The sequence below is a fragment of the Pongo abelii genome, chromosome 4 (assembly GCF_028885655.2).
Source record: "Pongo abelii isolate AG06213 chromosome 4, NHGRI_mPonAbe1-v2.0_pri, whole genome shotgun sequence".
Lineage (NCBI taxonomy): Eukaryota > Metazoa > Chordata > Mammalia > Primates > Hominidae > Pongo > Pongo abelii.
In genome coordinates, this window is record NC_071989.2 from 73727659 (window position 1) to 73751711 (window position 24053).

Consider the following 24053-nt stretch of genomic DNA (forward strand, 5'->3'; position numbering starts at 1 on the left):
GCTGGTCTCAAACTCCTGGGTTCAAGTGACCCTCCTGCCTCAGCCTCCCAAGTAGTTGATTCTGTTTTGAAGTAACATGGGACAGTTGCAAAAGCCCAGATAATTTGAAATCAGGATGTTTTTATTTCACAGTCTTGTGCTGTCCAAAAGAAAATAAATTATCAGGACTTACTTCTTTTCTTCCTCCCTTAATAATGGCTTCCATGGGAGAATCAATGTCAGATTTGCACCTACAACCTATAATACTTAAATGTCAGTCCTTATTAATGAATCTCTAGTATTCTTTTTTTTTAGCCTGTTTGTCTTTTATTTTTGGAGCTTTATAGTTAATCTTTCAGTTGACTTAGTATAACTTGAATCTGTAGGGCTTCCTTCCTTTCTTTCTTTTTTTTTTTTTTTTTTTTTTTTTTGAAACGGAGTCTCGCTCTGTCACCCAGGCTAGAGTGCAGTGGCATGATCTTGGCTCACTGCAACCTCTGTCTCCCAAGTTCAAACAATTCTCCTGCCTCAGCCTCCCGAGTAGCTGGGATTACAGGCATGTGCCACTACACCCAGCTAATTTTTGTATTTTTGTAAAGATGGGATTTCACAACATTGGCCAGGCTGGTCTTCAACGCCTGATCTCACGTGATCCACCTGCCTCGGCCTCCCAAAGTGCTAGGATTACAGGCGTGAGACACCATGCCCAGCCGCTTCCTTTCTTCCTTTATTCTTTTCTACCTTCTTTCTTTCTTTTCTTTCAAAATGACATTTTTTTTTTTTCAAAATGTCAGCCAACATTCTGATAGCATGCTTGCACCCAATGTTTAGTGTAGTAGAAAGAGCCTAGGCTTTGGGGTTAGAGTACCAATCCTAGGCTTCATAGTTCTATGACCCCTGAGAATTAACCAAGTCTCAGTTTCCTCGTCTTTAAAATATTAATAATATCTATACGTCCTAAGGTCTGTGTAAGATTGAGTGAGATAATGTATCTATTTCTGGCAAGACACTGGTTAGATAACCCTAAAACAAACAAGATAGTTAAGTTGTACAATGTATACAAACACACTTTTAAATGTATAACTAAGCTCACAGGAAAGTAAGAGAAATCTTCAGGGTCAAAAATGAATAGGGAATAAAAAGTGAGTTGAAAGGCAGCACGGTCTGATACTATGGCTTCCCTGAGGGAGTTCGTTGACTCCATTAAAAAGGGGCTTTTAGTTGGAAGATCATTTGGGAGCAGGAATTAGAATTGAGATATACACATAAAGTCATTTGCTGGATGTCTGCTCTTTGACCCTCCAAATCTGCTCTTTGCCCTTCTCCACCCTATATCATCCCACTCCCTTATCCTCTGGATTTCAGTTTGGCTTGGTCAATCAGGAACTCTGGCAGGACACTGGAAGGAAGGAGAAGAGTTAAGCCAGGGTATTTATTCTCCTGTTTCCCTCTCTATAAGGTTATTTTGAACTGTCTCCCATAACTTCAGGTCACTGTTCTACACAAGGAGGCCTGCACTATACAACTGTTTCTCCTTTCAGGTGCCAGGAACCTCTTCCTCCTCTCATCCTTAGTGGTGACAGCACCATACAGCCAACCTCAAATTCCTTGGGGTTTCTGTTTGCCACCTATACCTTTATAATTACTCCCTGTGTAAAGAGATGCTCTTCAAATCATCCATTTGTTTCCTGTTACAATTCTGATTCAAGCCAGGATTTTCAAAGGGCTACATGCTTAGTGAAGAGGTAGGGAAAATGTACCACCAGCCCAAGAAGATAACTAGGATGTTTGCTTGACTTGGCATCCTAAGAATCATGACTATCTTGTTGTTATAGTCCGAAAGCAATACATCTCAGGAATCTACAGATAAAGTCTGCTGAATATGAGATCACAAGTTAAATTGTAAAACACACAAGGAAAGAATCTAGCAAAGGTGAAAGTGAACATGCAAAGTCAACAGCAGGATTTAATCCTTCAAGTGCTTTAGTTAATACCATTACCTATTAATGATTTAGAATAAATATGTCAAATTATTAAAGACACAAGAGAAGAATTGAAAATATGAGACAAAAGAGTATGTAAAAAGACCAAGCATACTTGGAAAATAAATAAATTCTAAAAATGAATATATATAATATACAAAATATATGATTATTAAAATTAAAACCTAATGGGTATATTATATACAGCTAAAAAAGGTAAACTGGAAGATGGATCTGAAGAAAATGCAACAGAGAAATGTAAAGATAAAGAAAATATAAAAAGGGATTAAGAAGACATGAAGACCAGAATGAGAAGATCCAACATATTTCCAATAAGAGTTTCAGAACAGGAAAATAGACAATGGAATGATACCACAAAATACTAAGGACAAAGGAAGTTTTTAAAAGCAACAGGAGAGAAAAGACATTTCCTACAGAGGAACTACAATACAATTAAGCTTGAAGTGAGTCTCTCCACAACAAAAATAGAAGCCAGATGACAACAGAATAAAATGTTTAGCAGATTACAGGCAATGAACACCTTGCCACACTTCACAATTGGCTGTTTTCTTATGAACTAAAGGAGCTCATCACATTTTAGACAAACATATTTGTCTGTTTTACTCAATGCATATTTGTTTTGTTTCAATAGTAGTTTATTTTTTACATAGTTGAACCTTTTGATCTTAACTAAAGTTATTTTAACCTTCAAACAAGAAACCTTCAGTAAAAATGCAAAAATGTTTTAATGCTTATGAAAAATACAATGGGGAAAACTGCACTGAAATTCTAGGGGATATAAATTAGAAAGAAATTAAGGAGTATATAAAATTAGTAGGAACTATTCCCAGAGAAAAAGAAAATGATTACCTGGGATTTATAGCAAGGACTTGAGCTGAAAATGGACAAAGGGTATGAACAGACAATTGAAATAAACAAACACAAGGAAAAATATTCAACTGTGTTAATAGTTGAAAAAGCACATGGTAAAACAAGAAATTGAATTTCACACATTGTAAATTAACAAAATGTCAAAATTTAAAAACATTCAGTTCTGGTAATTCTGTGGTAAAATTGGTACACATATGCTACACAATGCTAGAAACATTGAAGTTTAAATTTACATAATTTAAATTTGAAATTCAGTTTCTTAGTCCACCAGCCCATTTTAAGTATTCCTTAGGCACATGAAGCTAGTGGCTACCATACTGCTCAGCAGAGGAAAATATTTCCATCATCACAGGAAATTCTGTTGATTTGTGCTGCTCTAGAGAATAGGTGTAGGAGTAGAGTTGATGGGTTGTTGATATGCACAGCTTCCATTCTACTTGATACTTTAAATTGTTCCTCAATGGTTGTATCAATTTACTCTTCCATCAATTGGTACATTGCTTCACCTCCTCTTAAACACTTGCTATTTTTGTGTTTTTATTTTTCTAATCTAATGGGTATCAAATGATATATCTCACTGAATTAAATTTGCACTTTCCTGATTACTAATGAGGCTGAGTATTTTTATGTCGTTATTAACCTTTCATATTTCCTTTTCTGTGAGTTTCCTATTTATGTTTTTCCACAGTAGTTGAAATGATTTAAAGTGGAAATGATTTAAAGTGGAAAATGTTTATGATATAGTGATAAGTAAAAAAAAAAACAACAAAACAAAAAACAATCTTCCCCAGCCACACACACACACACACACCCACACACAGACACACAAAATTGGCTTTCCGTGATTTTAACAGAGTAAAAGAAAATGTCCAGATGGTTAGTTTGGAAAATTTGTTACAATTGTTAACTTAGATACATTAAGATAGTGATATTTGGGGAATTTTACTTTTTATCTAAAAATGACTTTAATGTTGCCATAATACTGTTTTCTCATCTTCAAAGAGCAAAAAAATATATAGTTTTGTTTGAGGTTTGGGAAAATTGCCCTGTCACTTCTTAGTCTTTGTTTTTTAAGTCTTTCTCCTGGCTCCATGTAGACTGGGTGATTATTTTTCTTTATCCCTGCTATTATTTTTATTTGACATTATTCCTTTCTGGTAGAACACTGTGTGCTTGACCTAAAAAAAAAAAAAACAAAAAAACAAAAAACTCCATGTGTGTGTGCCTCTGTGTGTGTAAAAGAAAGAATACAGTGCTGAGAGAAGAAAGACATTTCAAGATTTGTATCTTTAATTAGACAACATGTTTAAATTGTAAAGGAGACTGCTTTTCATAATTCTTAGTAGAGGGAAATGAATTAGTGCACATCACTTGGAGACTTCACTTATTCATATTTTGGAAATGTAACTTAAGTCTACACTGGTACTTGTATTTCTAAGCAGTCAACTTGGAAAATAAATGACATTCTTAAAAAGTGGAACTGCACTGCTTAAAACAACAAACAAAACAGAAACTGTAGTGTAAAAACTAAAAAGAAAATACTTCCTGCTCACCTAAATTCTTGGGAAAGAATGGGCTGTATTCTGTAAGATGTTTCACTACAGCGCTAGCAGCCAGCATGTGTAAACTTCCACTGGAGAAATGTAGTTAAGCTCCCCAACATACCCAAGCAGATTTGTCCTGATGGGTCCTTTCCTTCTGTCATATTGTCAGCCAGTTTTCCTGGTATTACTCTTTCATTTTCTTCCTGGACCAACTTCCCTAATTTCCCTCCTACTCTCTAATGAACGATGTTTTCCATCCCGATACAAGTGCTCTTTGCAGCAGGTTCAGACAGCACAGCCAGGATAACCAAGACAGACAGGAGCTGTCTTTCTACTTTTTTGCTGAGACTTCAGGTCCCAGCGGAGGCTGCAGCCTGACATCTTTCAAGCACTTTTTATCAGCTGTAGGCATATTGGATATCTGTTATGGATCTCTGGAATTTTAGTGGTGTGAGAAGGAACGTGACTTTGTGTATCTCCTGCCTTTCCCAGTTGCTTTTAAATGAACACCACTGTAAGTGATGTATTTAGGACAGGAGGCAGAAAGCCTCTGAGTTTATCACTTTTGACTTTGCCCTTGCCCTTGCCTAGAACATTGCCCCTTTCTGGTAATCTCACCGTTTGGGACTCTTTGTTAACTCATATGCTAATTTGTAAAGTAGGTGTTGCTGCCTTTTCTTTGATTCGTAATAAGATGTCAGTTCATATTAAGACTGCTGTGACATGAGTTCAAGGACAAGAAATGAAAGAAGGCCAAAATGAAGCAAAACTTTTTAAACAAGACACTTTTAAAATTAGGATAAAACCTTGCACAGTAAAACCTGGAGTGCAAACCAAATAGGATTTGCAATCTGAATGCACACCCTCCAGGAGGCCTCCTGGAATAATCTGCCAAGCAATGCTTGGCTTCTCAGGGGTGCCTGTCATGTGGGATGCCACATCACTGTGGGCCTGGAGCCTCCCATGGTCTTCCATCTGCTTAACTTTGAGCTAAGGTGTGTGTTTGGATCTGCTTACTAAGATTTTTCTCGTGTGTATCCTGAATGGCATCTGAAAACATTTTTCTCTCCATGTGTTGTCTTGGAATGTGGTTTGTTGCAGGAAGTCAGGGACCCTGAACAGAGGGACCTGCTGAAGCTGTGACAGAAGAACATAAATTGTGAAGATTTCGTGGACATTTGTTAGTTCTCCAAATTAATACTTTTATAATTTCTTACACCTGTCCTTACTGCAATCTCTGAACATAAATTATGAAGATTTCATGGATATTTATCATTTCCCCAATCAATACCCTTATGATTTCCTATGCCTGTCTTTACTTTAATCTCTTAATCCCATCATCTTCATAAGCTGAGGATGTATGTCACCTCAAAACCCTGCACAAACTTTTCGTAAAGCCTGTGTGTTTGAACAATATGAAATCTGGGCACCTTGAAAAAAGAACAGGATAACAGCAATGTTCAGGGAACAAGGGAGATAACCATTAGGTCTGACTGCCTGGGAGCTAGGCAGGACACAGCCATATTTCCCGTATTACTGAAAATGGGTAAGAGAAATATCACTGAATTCTTTCCCCAGTGACGAATATTAATAATTAACAGCCCTGGGAAAAGAATGCATTCCCAGGGGAGGCCTCTAAAATGGCCACTCTGGGGGTGTCTGCCTTATGCAGTTGTAGATAAGGGATGAAACACGCCCTGGCCTCCTGCAGTGCCCCCAGGCTTGCTAGGATTAGGAAATTCCAGCCTGGAGAATTCTAGTCAGACCGGTTCTCTGCTCTTGAACCCTGTTAAGATGTTTATCAATGACAATGCGTGCACAGCGGGACATGGAACTTCATTAGTAATTCTAGTTTTGCCCTGACCTTGTAATCTTGCCCTGACCTTCTGCCTTGGATCTTTTGTTGCCCTTGAAGCGTGTGATCTCTGTGAGCCACACCCTATTCGTACACTCCCTCCCGTTTGAAAATTGCTGATAAAAACTTGCCAGTTTTACGACTCAGGGGGCATCACGGAACCTGCCGACATATGATGTCTCCCCCGGACACCCAGCTTTAAAATTTCTCTCTTTTGTACTCTTTCCCTTTATTTCTCAGACTGGCCGACACTTAGGGAAAATAGAAAAGAACCTATGTTGAAATATTGGGAACTGGTTCCCCCGATAGTGGTTGGATGTTTACTGACACTACTCTTTTGGTTCATCAAATTAGCTCTATGGCTGTATGTTATATTTGGGGGAACCCTATCGGGTTGCCTGCTTTAAATATCAACCTTACCACTGGCATGTCAACATTATTACTTATTTCCTTTGGATGTTGGGGTGCTAGGTGCCTTCTCATCTTCAGCATTTTCTTAAATGTAAATATCTCTGCTGGCATGCTGTATTATTTCAGACTAACACCTTAGCTGATGTTATAGACAGAAAATAAAAGCAGAACAGGACCCAGGAATAATGGAAGTGATGAGAGGAAGGAGGAGGACTATAAGAAAATTAGGAAGAAAAGGGAAAGAGGAAGTTCTAGTGGAAGAAATGAAAAAAGGCAAAACAAGCTTTACTAATGCAGTACATTTGCCAGGTGCTGAGCATCCTTCCAATAGTTACATTTTATTTTAATACTGTGTTGTTCCATTGACATATATGTGCATTTATTTGGTATTTACAAAATCAAACATACAAGTGGGATTTAAAAAAAATAACTTGTCCACTAAAAATGTAATGAAAGGCCCTCCTCAAACTAGTTGGTCAAAATCCTGGAAAAACACTCATTTTAGAGAAGCACTGAATGGATAAAGGTTTACTGGAAGTAACTGTCATGTTTCAGAAATCATTATTTGGGATACCTGAATTCTAATCTGTCTAAATTAAGCCATATCACATAGCATGTTTATCATTTAATAAGGCCTTACATATGTCACACTGGCTGTTTCATGCAAATAACTCAAACCATGAAATGCCTACTTATAACATCAAATTTTAACCTTACGGTACTTTCTCTATATCTAGCATTTTAAAACAATTTTGTTTTAATGTGTTTACAGAGGTATGGTTGTAACAGACTAACCCAGTGGTTTTCAAGGTATGGTTCCTGGATCAGCTGGGAACTTAATACAAATCAAATGATCAGGCCCCACCCCTGACCCACTGAATTGGAAACTCTAGGGATAGAGCCCTGCATTCTGTAGTTTAAACCCTCCAAGTGATTCTGATGCACATTAAAGTTTGAGAACCTCTAAGCTGAGTCTGTGGGCTTCAAAGTGATGTTGTGCAAGATGACCTGAAAGAAAATATCATAACTTTCTTATTACATACTCCTTTCCTAATTTCTATTTTTTGTATTTAAAAATATGTCTAATAGTTAATATCATTGTATATATATATAATTTATCAACAAGTACATATTGTACACTAGAAGTGTATGCTTAATTTTTTATTTATAGAAATGCATGATATACAAAGTTTGAAGACCACTTATCTCAGCATAATATTTGAAAGCTCTTATTTTGTAAATCCAACTGAGCCATTAGTCATTAACAATGTCATATATTTGCATTAATAATCTTCTCACTTCTAAAATGCTTTGCAAATAATTTTCAGTACTCATTTCCACCCTTATGCAGAGAAGTCTCACATTCCCAGTAAAATGATAAGAAGAGGCCATTGCATTGCATCCTGACTCTTGTCTCTCCTTGGGAAAAAGAGAGAATAATGACAGTCCATGAACAGCACTGATGCCACCTTCCCATTTTTCCCTTAATGCATTCATTTTTGTGTGTGCAGAAAAAAGCACAAAAAGTTAGAGAGGGTTCTATGCCCAGTTCTTGCCATATCCTTTTCCCATTCTCATTGCTCTGCTTAGATGCTGGGACCCCTGGGGGGCAGGAGCACCCTGTTCTTGTTTGCAGTTTTCCCCATACCCCCACATACACTAGCTTACACTAGCCTGATGGTCCTCCTGTGCTAGACATGTATGCCTCCTTTGTGTTATGTGTTCCTCTGAGCTAGGCAGAAAATAACATTGTACACTTATTATAGGAAAAGTTGAAGAACTAGGAGTAGGGCCAACTTTTAAGCCACAATAATTTAGGGGCTCAACAAAGAAAAAATATAAAATGATTATTTCATTCCTAGCACAATATTTTATAAAATGTGTGCTCTCAATAACTATGCCTGGGATGAATAAACAAACATATAAATATAGTTCCATTCCTGAGCACTCTGTCCTGGTAATGGTATGTACCAGCTAAAATCATAAATGTGGGTTTGAGTTCTATACTGTGTTTACTCTTTCGGTGACCTTCAGCAACTTTCACAACCTCTCTCAAGCCTCATTTCCCTCAATCTGTAAATTGAAGATAGGGATAGCAACTACCTCATAGACTCATTGTGAGAATTAAATGGGATGTAAGTGCTTAGCTTGGTGTCTGGCACACAGTAAACTCCCAATAAACATTATTATATTTTGCTAGTGCTGAATTGAATGCCAAGAAATAATAAAAGCATGTTCCTAACCTCAAGTTCTTTGTCAGTGAAGTTCACCAAGCTTTTTTCCCTCACTAAATGATCTTACATAATTTATGCCACTTTGAAAATCAAAAGTAATGTCTCTATTGGAGAGACTGACCTAAACGTTTGCTAATCACTATCTCCTCCTGCCCATACGTCTGTCTGCCTGAAGAGCTATTTCTGTTCTTGAGCTAACCATTGGCAGTGGTGCAGAGTCCTTTCATTCTGTTTTACCTAATGGTGCATTATACTTCATCATTAAGAAAGAAAGAAAAAATTATATGTAGGTCTCCACAGTGGAGCTATTTAGTTGAAAACTTGTTGGCAATAAAATGATACTACATCAAGGAAGGAAATAAAGGACTGCAAGTTTTCTATCACTATTCAGAAAAATCAATTTGTGTTAGAGGAGAGTTTACAATAGGTTATCATCAAATAAAAACAACATAGGATAATAATGGGAGTCTTCATGAACTCTTAGGAAAGGTCTCCAGAAAATGTAATGCTTTTCTTTTTTTCCCCAATTTCATCCTTTTTTGAATAGCAGGGACTCAATAAATAATATTTGAATCAGTAAGAAGAAAGCCTGTAACAAAGATATAAGGTTCTCTAGGCATAATGTACAGAATTGCCTCCCTGGAACACATCCTCCATTCATTTCTGCTTGTTATGACCTTATATTTTCCATATATTATTTCACTTAAACCTTTTTGACAATGCTATGAAGTGTTATTATACTGATTTGAGGCACTGAGAGATTAAGAAACTTGCCCAAAATCACACACTTGTAAGTAATGAAATTAAGATAGAAACCCAGGGAGGGCTTTCTGACTCTGGAGCATTTATGCTTCATGTGGAGGCTAGAAGGTGGCCTTCATGTCAATATTCTTTCCTCTTTTTGAGGAAGTGTGAACTCACACAGTCAAGTGGACTCTCCTCCCCCAGGACTGTTGTTGCTTTCCTTCACCAGTGTGAACACTCTGAAGTTACTAGCCTTGTCCCTTTTAAAACAGTACCTGTACCACACGGACCCAAATCCATGGTTCATCCATGGAAACAACACTGTTTCCAACAGTGAAACCAGATGAGCTGGTAGGTGAGCAGGACTGGGCATCTTCCACAACATCAGCCTTGAAAGTTCAGTTTGATCCATTTCAACAAACATGGATGGAGAGCCTTTAATGAGCCAGGCAGTAAGCTAGGTGCTAGGGAAACCCAGATAATGAGTAAAACTTCCTGTTCCTAGGGATATTGTAATCTAAGGATCTGTATCTGATAGAAAACACATTTTCTAAGAATGTTGCCCCTCCCTCTCACACTCCCTTCCTGTCTCCCCAGCTGCTCCTTTTTCCTGCTTGCACCCTCTCCCTGGATCCTGATGAAAAGTCACTTTGGAAGTCTAGCATTGGCACACCTGTGATTTTAAATCTAGGATGATACATTCCTTGATTACTTTAAAGGGTAGAAAGGTAAAGTAGGGTTAACTACTCAAAACCCTAGTGTATTATATATAAAGATCTCTCATTTATGAATTAATCCTTGAACCCATTTATACTTTGAGCCTGGACAATCTGGTACGGTTTCTTAAATTCATCAACTGCTTTTTCAAATAGCAATGTTATGAATTGAATTGTATGTCCCCCAAATTCATATGTTGAAGTCTTAACCCTTATTTGGAATGTGACCTTATTTGGAAATAAGGTCATTGCTGATATAATTTGTTAAGATGAAATCTTACTGGAGTAGAGTGGGCCTCTAATCCATCATGACTGATATCCTTATCAAAAAGAGAAATGTGGACATGCATACACAGAGGAAGCTCTGTGTAGGTGAAAGCAGAGGTTAGGATGATGCTTTTATAAGCCAGAGAACTTCAGTGATTGCCAGAAAACTAACAGATGCTAGGTAGAAGCACAGAGCAGTTTCTTCCTCACAGCCCTCAATAGGAGCCAACCCTGCTGACACCTTCATCTTGAACTTCCAGCCTCCAGAGCTGTGAGACAGTATATTTCTGATTAAGCCACCTAGTTTGCGGTAATTTGTTGTGGCAGCCCTAGCAAGCTAATACACAATACGTTTACTTTCTTCTAAGTGTGTTTATTTTGAACCTAAAAGGAATTCTTGGAGTTTCAAAAATAAGTCTGTCGTGTTTCTTTGACATCCTTCAAGATAATATTAACTTGGATTTTAGGGCTTCACAGCCTGTGTCTTTTTAGTCTAAACATTTCTGCACTTCTTTTATTTGTAATTGTGTGTTTTTCTCCCATTTTTTCCTTCACAGAGAAGTCCATCAATGCACTTCACCTGAAGGGTATTAAACATCAACTTCACCATTGTGTTAGTGTTAGCATCACTCTCTAGTCAAAAGAGTTAACTCCCTATCTCTTAACATTGAGTAGGAGAATTAAGTTAGCCAAGATTGAAGTGGTTATTTTAAAGCGAATGACCTAGAAAAAACTTCAGTCATCTAGTCTACAATGCTACCATTCTTTTAATACAGTTCCATATACCACCCTGCCACTGGTCATGTTCTGCCTCACTCTGCCCACAAACACTGCAGGTAATTCAGTAACTGCTATTGGGGAAGTATTTCCAAAGTTCTATTTTTAGAGCAACTGAAGCCAACTATACAGTTTCAAGGATCTTTGCTGGTTTTCTTTAATATGCTTCTTGGTTAAGTGATAAACTGAATTTTTGCTTCTTGGAATAAGATCAGAAGGCTTATTTTGCTATATTTCAAATATGTGACTTATTTCATGATTTGGGCTCTTGTTTGTTGAAGAAATTTTGAAGCTTTTTAATAATTATTTTCAGTTATAATTCACGATTTATGAGAAGGGTACAGATTGTGATGAACTTTTTATATACCCTTAAGTAATTACCAAGTCTTAATCTCCAATTTTATGTTTCATATCAAAGAAAGCATTTTTATTGAGGAAATTCTACTCCACTGAAATTGATGCAAGCATTTGCTGCCTGCAGACTTACCTCCTAAAATGTGGTTGTTTGGTAAGCTCACTTTGCAGACTGTTATATATCCTAATTCCTTGCGCTGCAAACCAGCACTAGCAAATCTAGATACAGCAGAAGCCACACTGATACAGTCAATATGTGAAGCAGTCTGGGCAGGGGTTTCTGGAGAACTGGGGAGCTTCTGCTTGTCTAAAAGGGTGGCTATTCCTCAGAAGCAGTTAAGTGCTGCCATTCCAGAGCAGGCCTGTTGCCATCATCTTCTGACATTAAGAAACACAGGAAATCCAGATTGTTGTGTGAATTCATGAACAAAAGATTGACCACTGCAAGCCAAATGAAACAAGTTTCTGGCCACATTTGGACCACATGCCACCAGTATGCAATCTCTGCATCAAACTATTACAAGTAAAGAAGAGACTTGGACAAGCATCTGAATGCATTAATCTTTTTCCATGCATAACCATACTGGAGACTTTATTATGAATAACTTCACTCATCACAACAACACTATCAGATAGGCACTGTTATCCTCAATTTATAGATAAGAAAACTAAGACTCAGGAGGCTAATTCACTTAGAAAGGGTAAGCTAATAGGTGGTATGTTGTTAGGTAAAAAAGTGAATTCCAGTGTAATATATACATTATATGCTGCTTACTTGCTCTCTCTTTCTCTCTCTTTCTCTCTCTGTATACACATATATATTTGCCTGTGTATATGTATATTTATATACTTATTTTTTTAATCTGCAAGGAAATATACAAAAATGTTAGGATGTTTACTTCTGGCATAAATCATCTTTTTCTCTTTCTACTTATCTGCATAAAAGTTCTGTTTATATGCATTATTTTTTATAAAAGTTTTTTTTAAAAAAAAAAAAAAAAACAAGGCTTCAAGAAAATAAACCCTCAAGAAGCCAATCTCTAGTGATGAAATGGAACTGATGAGGTAGAACCAGCACTGTAACCCCAGCCTTCCAACTTCTCACACCACATAGGCACTACTTTTTAAGCCACCATGGAATTGTTTTATTCCATATGTACCAGACAACATGTTAAGGGTTGGGGATTACAGAGATACATAAGATAAACTTTTTTTTGACTCAAAGAGTTTACAGTCCAGTGAAGAAACTCATGGTGGAAGATGATATTTTCCACGTATATAGATACTGGCCTCTTCTGTTTGCATAAAGCATGTGACTTTTTGTAGAAAATAGCTTTTACATCTGTCTAGATATATACATTTCATATTGGTATGAAGTGTCATTTTTGACAATTATGCAAAAAAATGGAAATTATCATTGCACGCCAATGAAAAGACAATAACACTCCAGGATCCAATTAGATATAATGTGTACAGAATCCCTAGTGTTGGGTAGGAGTCTGAAGCTGAAAAAGACTGCAAAATGCTGGGGAAGAAAGCTCTAACTATCCTCTAAATTCACCATGTCAACTAAAGCATGAAACAGAGAGCTAAGCTGGCAGCCCTGGGTCTCTGGCACATAGTAGAAGCTCTCTGTTTTTGCTATTATTATTATTAGTATGATAAACAGATGCCAACTTCCTACCCTCTTCCTAAACCCTCCTCAAAGAGCTGTTGACAGCTGATGTGATACCCTGGTTCTTGTTTTCTTAGTTTAAAATAATTTAAACAACGGGCACACAGCAAGGGAAATGCAGCATAGAGTAATTTATTGCAAAAGAAAAAGAATATCTTGTTAAGTTAGGTGCAGAATAGACAGTACACCCTGAGAGGGACAGAATTCAGGGCAGGCTGCTTGTAAAAGCGAGACAGCAAAGACTGGCACTAGGGAGACTGCTTTACAGGAGTCTTACATGATTATTCATTAGGAGGTAGGATGAGATGTTACTAGTAAGCATGTTCTGGGTGGTCCTCTGGGTGCACATGTGCAGCAGCTGTACATGCTTGTTCATACATTGCATGTCTCATTAGCATCTTAAATCTCCACCCAGCGGAGGTTTTCTTTACTATTAAAATGAGCAAAAGGTCAGTTTGAGCACAAGTAAAATTGAAGTGTACATGCTCTCAGTAGGGGAAATTCCCTACTCAAGATAGCTTTGCTTGAATGAGCTCAATCACAGTGGAAATGCTGGGGTTTATTGTGTAGACTGTATGGTCACCACGGTTGCTGGCTTCTGAGAACATGGTCACTTCCTTTGCTACCTATCCTGCTTCAGAGCCTTTCAAGTCTAATCCCTTTGTGAGTCTAAAAACTGGGATTTCAGGCCTGTGTGGTCCATGTTTGGGGGCCCTTATGGTCTTTCTGTCACCCTGTGGCCCATCGCTTTAGATAAACAGTCTCAAGCAAAGCTATCTTCAGTAGGGAATTTCCCCTACTGAGAACAGATACACTTTAATTTTACCTGTCCTCAAACGGACCTTTTGCTCATTTTCATAGTAAAAATAAACCTCCCCTGGGTGGAGATTTAAGATGCTAATGAGACATGCAACGTATGAACAAGCATGCACAGCTACTGCGCATGTGCACCCAGAAGACCACCCAGAACATTCTTACTAGTACGTAGTGTGGACCACTAATGTGGTCCATGTTTGGGGGCCCTTATGGTCTTTCTGTCACCCTGTGGGCAATCACTTTAGATAAACAGCCTCTCACATGGAAGAGGAGTCCGTTTGGAACTGGAAAACACATGGATTCAACAATCGGGTATTCTATAACTATACAACTTATTTGTCATAATTAATTATTAAAGTATTGATCAACATTTTGTGCTGTTACAGTTAAATTAGATGATAGAATAATGTCTTCTTTAAATTGAAATCTCTCTTTTGTAAATCCTCAGTCATCGAGCAAATACCCACTCCCTAGATTCTACAATTAACATTTTACGATACTTGCTTTATTACATATCTACCTGTCTGTTTATCCCTCTGTCCAACCAGCAATCCATATTATTTTTCTCAAGTTTCAGACATCGGGATTAATTGAATAATTTAAACATAGTCAGCCCAGTTACCTCAGGTTGTTTTAAAGCTGTGTCATTGTTTTTGGCAATATTGATTCCATAAAACCTGTAGCTTTACTGAAGAGAAATACAGCCTCACTAACTTAATGACATAATTAAGAATGAAAAGCTAAATACTATTTAAATAAGCCAACAGTTTAATGTATTGACCCCTAAAATTCCAGTGGGTAAATGCAGGAATTAACTGCATACTGCAATGAATGACCCATACTTTGGATATAAAGAAAATTAACAAGTTGATTTCTTTCCAGTATAACACATGATAATTGAATGATAATTGAATGATAATTGACCTTTGAAGAGCATTGATATCAGGTGAAAATAGTAAGCATCAGAGGTTGAAAATCTTGATTTTAGATGCAAAAATAGTTTGCAGATTAAAATGTGGAAACCTGTATGTTTCTTTAATTCAAGTATATGTAGCTCTCTTTTAAAATAATATATAGATACAAATATTTTTAAAATATATATGTATCTTTACATGCAAATATATTTAAATAAATACCTTTAAAAATAAACTAATCCTAGCTATATTCAGTGGGAAAGGGCTGTGTTCTAGCCATGTAATCCATGGTACTGATTTTCATTCCAGCAGATTGAAGAATTCAGCACTCAGACTCTATCAGTCGCAGGCCTGTCTCTGCTAGCTCTGAGAATCACAAGACCTTATAAGACTAAGACCTAAAGAGCTGTTTTCCCAACCGGAAACCATAAAGAGGACAACGTTAAGAGAATCAAAGGGAAAAATGGAGAGGCCAAGAGACTCTCAAGCCAAAAAGCGTCGGAAGGTGGAAAAAGAGGCCAAGACAGAATAATAAAGACATTTTATTTTAAAGATTTAAGAAATGGTGCCTTGTACATGTTAGTTTTCTCCTTGCCAATAAGCATGAGTTTTTGGAGTGATAACTCCTGTCATGAAAACACAAAGTCATGATGTTATCGGCCATTAACTCCTTCAACCACCAATGCCCTGAGAAATGCTTAGACCACCCCTTCAGAATTGCCCCAAATGTCACCGCTTATTCCCAACTTTCCCCAGTATTGCATTAAACAGTTACATTTAAGATGAATAAAAGATGACTTACAATTTAATAGTAATATTTTTAGTCTTATTTCATTATAAGCATCGAAGGTCAGGGAACTGATGGTTATTGATTTTTTTTTTTTAGTGTCTAAATGTTTAAATATAGTTTTTACTTTTTAAATGAAAAAAAAAGTGAATAAAGTGCTTAGTAATGCTACCCATTATTTATCAACTCTCCCAACCGGGTCATGGGGAAATGGCAAAGGTGCTGGCCGAGGGCAAGCAAGGGACGCAAGGGACAACACGGAGATGGTCACCAGAATATCGCTAGAAACTGTAAAAGGTGCTGGCCCCCTCTGAGGCCTGTTGCTTTATATATAGGTCCCCAAAGTAGCCACCAAAAGAAAATTCCATTGCACTTCAGGTTCCCCTTTACTTTTAAAAGTCAAGTTTTATTTCTGACTGAACCTGAATAGCTCCAGGGCAGAGTTTGATCTCAGCTCATGTTCAATGGTGAGGAAGTCACAGAGCCAGCCATATGTTCCCATGAAACAACATGCTGTGAAGAGAGGGGAATTACTGCAATTATTCTTCAAAGGCTCCTGGTGGAATCACACTTGCTAAGGCTCTCTATGAACAAAAAAAACACACACACACGTTTCCACCTAAAGCACAAGTTTCATAAAACTCACTGGAGCAAGTTTCATAAAAACTCACTGGAGCATTTTTCTCCATGAGAAAAATGGAGACAAGACTCAACTATAATATGTATAGGTGCCTTGAAAAATGTCTTATTTCTATTTTTCTGATTAACTGGGCTTCTTTTTCTTTTCATTGTAGTACTCATTTTGGTATGAAATAGTGTAGTTGTTCAGTAGGTATCTGGCATCTGTTCTGTATTTATGAGAGTCTGTAATTACCTTTAAGAATTTGAAACCAAAATTAATAACTGGGTTTACACACACATTTGTATCTTCCCTGCCCCCAACTATCCAATGATTACCTAGATGTATGGGACCACCTTGAGAAAGCTCCCTTACTGAAGTCATATGAAGACTAAGCTCTGAAGCTGTCACTGAAGTTGGCACTGAATTAGGGTGTATCCTTGTAAATGGAATCCATTTGATAGGAACCAGTGGGGATATTTGAAGAGAGATCCTGGAGCTCACTCTCCTTGGAGAAGTCATTTAATCCCTTTCCTTCCTATTTGCTCTAAAAAATAAAGCAAGTGATACCATCCCCTTCCCTCATCCTGTTTTGGCTTCCTGGGTCTTTCCTTGCCACTTGGCATAATAGCCAACAACAGAATTGATTCCAAAAAGAGAAACTTAGATATATTTGTTGTCACAGGAGTTCTGTTTCCATTTCTGCTAGCTGACAAACCCCGAGTGTTTATCTGTCATCACTAAATTATGTAAAATGCTGAGTGATTGTCAATGAGGTCACACTTTTTTTTCCTCAGCCTAATGGCATATTTATTTAAGCAAAGTCCATATTAGGGAACTGTAAAGCAAATAACAGACTTTTATAGAATAGCAGATAATTTTTATAAGTAAAGACTATATTCAAGCAGAAGGCTAAGTAAACACAAGTTTGATGTGCTAAAAGGGATTGCAGCCAACTTCTTACCATCCTTTGCCTTTTATACTTGTTTTCCCACACATGATTTCATTTGATCCTTGCAGCAACCTTGAGATACTTCATATAGGTGTTATTCCAATTTTACAGCTGAGGAAACTGAGTCTCGGAGAAGTTAGTTTTCCTAAGATTGCAATTCTAAGGAGCAAACCTATATTTAAATCTAAGTTATCTGACTCCAAGATTCAATTTTCCTTTCATTATGTCTCACTCCGTTCAACTAAATACATAAATCATTACATTAGGGACAGACCATTAAAATAACAAACATTTTGCTGTTTTTTTAAAAAGCTATTAGCAGCTACACAGGTCTCCAAAGTCTGGCAACCTCAGCAAAAGAGCAGACAGATGCAGGGCCAAGACATTTTGTAACTAAAATCCCCAGTGTGTTAACTCCTCAACTTGACCCTACCAATTATAAAGCCTCCCAGTGGTTTTGATTAATTTATCCCATGTAATTATTTAGGGAAATGTAAATCCTCAGTCATCAAATAAATACCCACTCCCTAGACTCTACAATTAACATTTTACAATATTTGCTTTATTACATATCTACCTGTCTGTTTATCCCTCTGTCCAACCAGCAATCCATATTATTTTTCTGAACCTGCAGACATCAGTAAACTTTACTCGTAAACAATTCAGCATACATAGCATTAACTTAGTTCAATATTTGCTTTTGGGGTTTTTTTTAAGTAAAATTTGCATGTAATCAAATGCAAATCTTAAATACACCATTCAATACGTTTTGCCAAATGTATACACCCGTGTAACTAAACCTCCATCTAGATATAGAATATCATCCTCACCCCAGAAAGTTCACTTATGCCCCTTCTCAGTCAATTCCCCACCTCTGTTCTAATATTTACCATCAGTTTTACCTGTTCTAGAGCCTCATATGAATGAAATCATACAGTATTTATTCTTTTGTGTAAGGATTTTCTCATTCAAGATAAGGCTTTTGTGATTTATCTATGTTGTTTTGAGGATAGGAGTTAGCTTCTTTTAACTGTTGAGTATTATTCTATTGTAGAAGTGTACTAATTTCTTTAACCATTTTTCTCTTGACAGACACCTGGGCTGTTCCCACTTTGGGGTTAATCTAAATAAAATACCATGAATATTCTTGTAGAACTCTATTCGTGCATATGTTTTTATTTCTCTTGGCCAAATACCTAGAAATGGAATCCAGGTCATAGGATGGGTATATGTTTAGCTTTATAAGAAACTTCCAGAACTTTTTTGACCACTTAATTCCCACGAATTAAGTTGTAGACTTAATTCCCACGAACAATGTATGAGCATTTCTATTGCTCCACATCACCACCAACATTGGGCATTATGAGTCTTTTTACAGTTAGCCATTCTGGCAAGCCTTTGTCATATTACTTTTTGAACCACAAAATAAGAATATTCACAATAGAGTGAGTTTCCATTATCAAGAGGCAACTTAGGCAAAATCTGTATTCATGTCATCCTCCTCCTACAGCAGTTCAGTTTTCCTAAGCTATATGATTTAGTCATTAAATCCTGATCTGTAAGGAGTTAGTTGAGAGCAGATTTATAATTTGGTCATTATTTTAAATGTTTTTGGATTCAACTTGAACTCTAAAGCACTGAAATTTTGTAGAAGTTAATTCTTAGGGTTTTTTCTATCAATACTAAGCCTTTGAAATTAATCAAAATGGTTAAGCTCTTGACTTACACTCAATAGAAAAAATAAATAATCACAATCTAGTCACTAACTCATAAAACATATTTGACTGAATTAAATGAATCACCCCTAGGGGTGACTCTCATAGACCTAAACTCTGATTAATTAGAGTGAAACATGTTAGACTAAACATAAGTAACGTGTGGTAAAGTTACCTCTAAGTTAAGTTACTTCCAGTTCCTGTAGGAATTACACAGGTCCAATTTCATTTTAATATCAATGTTCCCTAAGGTTTTGTAATTTATCCCTAGGAAGTTTCCAGCTTTTAAATTGCTGTTTTCTTAGCTCTTCTTTCATTCTCCATGTTTCAGCTCTTACTCATTTGTTATGAAAATAATGAAGATGCTCTTAATGTTTCCCAAAAGTGTATTTCAGTTCACTGCTTATAACATCAGACATATTATAACTCATTTGACAACTTGCATTTCAATGAACTTTCAGTAATCACTAACGGTAATAAATCTTAAAGCTCTAAAGAGGGAGAAATAAATTGTACAAGGCCTGAAGTTAATGTAACTTAGTCTAGGCATCATGAAACTCTAACATAAAAGATACCTTAGCTTTTCCACTTTTCTTTAAATAGTTCCTTTCTTTCTCTATATTTCAATTTCCCAAGACATTAAAGGACAATATATGAGTGTATATGTGACTTTGTTAACCAGAAAATTTATGATGCAACCTTAGCATCAGTTAATTTTTATTAGGCAGATGGGATTTCTGGTGACCTATTCAGTTCTTCTTGTAACAAGTTTGAGAATCTCTGTAGGTTACAGAGGCATTTGGGAGATAGCACCCAAAGCAATGTTTTGAATTAGGCATTTTAATCTGTTTTGACTTGCCTTTTCTCAGAAGCATCTAATACATTGCTTTACCTCTCTTTTTCAAGCTGTAAAATAATAAACTAAACATACTGGTTCTTAAAATATGTTAATATGGTAGTCATTTGTTTAAATTACATAAAATGTCATCCATATATGAAGTTTGCATATTTTTGGAGCTAAGCCCCACTAGGCACATATTTTGTACTTCTGAAAATAAGAATGTTCCATGGCTTGGATGCTACTGTACTGGCTAATTGTCCCACTCATAAAATGTACAATACATACAACAGATTTTTAAAATGTTTTAAAGGTTTTTTTAAAAAAAATCTGCATATGAGTGTTCAGCATCACATACACTAACATTGAAATGATACAGAAAAGATTAGCATGGCCCCTAAGCAAGGATGACATGCAAATTTGTGAAGCATTTTATATTGTTCAAAGTTACAGTTAGATAGAAGGAATAAGTTCTGGTGTTCTATTGCACAGTAAGTAGCATGACTATAGTTAACCATAATGTATTTTATATTTCAAAATAGCTAGAACAGAGTATTCTGAACGTTCTCACCACAAAGAAATGACAGATATTTGAGATAATAGGTCTGCCAACTACTCTGATTTAATCATTATACAATATATACATGTATCAAAACATCACACTAAATACCATAATATGTACAATTATTATGTGTCCATTAAAAATAAAATAAAATTTTAAAAAATATCTGCCTATGAGCCACCAGGGCCAATGTTGTATATAGGTGAAAATAGGCAGCTGATGTTGAGACGATGAACCAGCATAGAAAAGACCTGTCTGCCTTAAAATATTTTCCCTTTACCCTCCTTTTAGATTAAGACATTATCTTCAGATTTTGCTCTGAAAATAAATGTATTAGTAGATAATATACAAGGATCAATTTTTATTACATGAACCATTAATGCCCATTATCTGTTCAGAATCTAGCAGGTCCATGACGGAATAGGACACAGTCAGAGACTGTGAAGGCTGAAGATGACATGAAATAATCAGAGGGGTGTGTGTGTGTGTCTGGGTGTGTGTGTCTGGGTGTGTGTATGTCTGGGTATGTCTGAGTGGTGTGGGATGGGAGAAACGGAGGACAGCTTGAGAGTGGAAGGCACCTATGGGAGGATGCTCTGAAAAAAACCCCGATATTTTCCCCAGAGATACACTTGCTTCCTATGTTGGCCTAAGGCGGCACCCACGAGACACAAATGAGAAAATAACACCTTTTAATTTTCAGATAGAGCCAAATTTTGTGTGCAGGCTCTTTTGAGGTACTTTATTCTGTCTGACACAGTTAAGAACATGTGCAGGCATCACTGATGCTGAGGCTAAGAATTTCGCATTTTCTTGTGTTACATAAGCCATATGGTTAGATCAACTCTTGCTCATCGACTAAATAAGTATTGAAAATGAAAACTAATTATCATTGTAATGTGCTGTGTACACACAAATTCTCTTTACTGTGATTCCAGAACTTGAAGCCATTATTTTTATCTGATAATTACCTCCTGATATATTGCCACTGACCCACATTACAAAGAAACCAAATCCAAATGCTATATTTAAAAATCAGATTTCATTGCATTTTAAATTGATGGGGATGGAAGTAAAGTTAACTCATTAAGACATTTGATAGAGTTCACTTTTAGGCTTTCTTTTATTTCTAATCTATCTCTAAACTTTATCCCTTTTATTTGATTTGTTTTATTCAACACATACTATTTTAGTTGCATATAAAATAAAGTATTATTTTATCAACTAATTTTTCTCCCCTTAATCAAAAACAAGTGATCGCTCCATGTTTTATCATTTATATATGTTTTATCATATTTAATAGAGAAATACACAGGACTTTAGAATAAATTTTAGAGCATAAGTTCAGTGTTTACTTAGCTTTAGATTGTTAAGCATAATTATTAGAATTTTATTACTTTTTTCCATTAAATTTTAATTTTTTCATTAAAAACATTTGGTCTCTCATAAATTAGCCATAGCAAACAATAAAGGAAGAACCTTTAGACTGAGACAAAAAAACCTTGATAAAAATAATTTGTAAATTGCTCTCTAATCACATTATACTAGGGCCCTAATATTAAAAAGCTGTCTTACAACTGGTAATTGAATTACTCTTGTCAGTTTCTCTAAAAACAAGGGTTTTTAATCTCTTCTTGCAGGCTAGGAGATTCTTATGGTTTGAATATATTTTGGAAATTTGTTCCAACAGCTCAATTGAAGATGTCTGATATTTTCAATTATGTAAAGCATTTATGATTTTAAGCTCCCGGCAGAACTCTGCTGCTGAAGGGGAAAAAAATTAAGAACCGTTAGTCAGAAAGAGACTTACATAAGAACTGTCACATTGGTCATTGGTTTAAAAGCAGGAAGTCCTATATTTTAGGATCAAGGCTTTAAGGAATCTTTATTGAGCATTTTTCCCTCTCGAAGCTGAGACAAATGGCTGATGAGTGAAATCTTGAGAATGTTCACAGCTTTTCTCTTTCATTCTGTTGCAGCCCGGAAGATGGTGAGATCCATCCAGAAATCTGTCGGCTTTACATCCAGCTGCAGTGCTGCTTAGAAATGTATACCACAGAGATGCTAAAATCCATATGTCTGCTGGGGTCTCTTCAGTTTCATCGAAAAGGTATCTACATTTAATATTGCCGGAAACACTGAGGAATGTTGAACAAAATCTAATCTTTGGCAAAGTGTCCATATGTACCATACGCCTATCTATATGCAATTACAATGAATTTAAAGTTTCAGGAAATGTTTGCTATATAAATTAATAAGAAGTCTATATCAGTACTATTAAGTGTGTACTAACACTGATTGTTTTGAACAGAAATTAGGGCAGCAACAGTTCTCAAATGTATTATTTTAGCTGTTGTGAATATGACTTTTGTTAGATTCAGCATAAACAGCAAGGTATGTAGTGATTTTACTAGGGGAGTAAATGCTATCCAAGAGTGCCATTTTCCTAAATGAATTAAGTTGCAAGAAGACAAATTACATAGTGTCCCAAAGATTTAAAAATAGAGGGAACTCCATAAATAACAGGGAGGTTAGTAATAGATAACCTCATTTTCTGGCTTAAACCATAAAGGGAATAAATTGACTCAAAGGACTGTACCCTCCAGAGGTTAGTCATGGCTTCAGCATGATTTCATCAGACTTCCAGCTCCCATTCTGAATGATGCTCTGCCTTCTGGGTGTTGGCTTTACCCTCGAGCTGGCTCCCCTCACATTAGCAAACTGCAGCAGTTGCAGTCATCACATCTGCACACCGCACTGTCCTCTAAGATAGAGAACTTCTCCCAGCTACAGAGAAAAAGTTGTGAACTTCCTTCTGTTTGGACCAGGTTTATGCCTAAACCAATCACTGTAGATAGCAGGGAGGAATTCCATTGACTGGTTAAGGGCAATCAAGGCCCATTCCTGGAGCTAGGGGGTGGAGTCAGCCCCACCCAACCAGTGGATATTCTGTGATGGGAGAGGGTGGAATGGGAAGGATGCCACGGAGGAAGCCAAAAGTATCCATCACCAGAAGATTCAACCTGTATTTTCTTCATTAATTCATTGAACAATAATTTATTGGGAACTTCTAGAATACAGTGTTTTTGTGCTTGAGCTCAGAAGAATGGTAGAGCATAGGCTGTGCATAGAAGGTAATCCTTGCCTGTGATTTAAATTCAGAAATAGAAAAGGCCAGAGAACTTAGAAATACTCAGGGAAAAGTTTAGGGTTCTGAAGGTAGGGTTGAGTTAGGGAAGGAAAAAGAAAGATATTTCATATGAAGAAGCAATTAAAGGAAAGATTTAAAATCGAATAAGCATTGCAATCTGGAGGAAACTAAAGGACATGATGAAGTACTTGTAAAAACCAAATCTTGGCCAGGCGCGGTGGCTCACGCCTGTAATCCCAGCACTTTGGGAGGCCGAGGCGGGCAGATCAC

At 36.6% G+C, this 24053-nt stretch overlaps 1 protein-coding gene and 1 non-coding gene across 3 annotated transcripts in view; both read left to right on the plus strand.

Annotated features, from left to right (window-relative positions):
• Positions 1-24053, plus strand: part of RGS7BP (regulator of G protein signaling 7 binding protein) — a 107306-nt gene that overhangs the window by 45954 nt on the left and 37299 nt on the right. For both annotated transcript variants that reach the window (XM_002815599.5, XM_024247221.2), the window contains exon 3: positions 22612-22742. In XM_002815599.5, the coding sequence (XP_002815645.1) occupies positions 22612-22742 (131 nt within the window). The remainder of the gene's footprint in view (positions 1-22611; positions 22743-24053) is intronic.
• On the plus strand, positions 20411-20512 carry LOC112133539 (U6 spliceosomal RNA). The gene has a single exon (XR_002915185.3). It is a non-coding gene; the product is annotated as a U6 spliceosomal RNA (small nuclear RNA).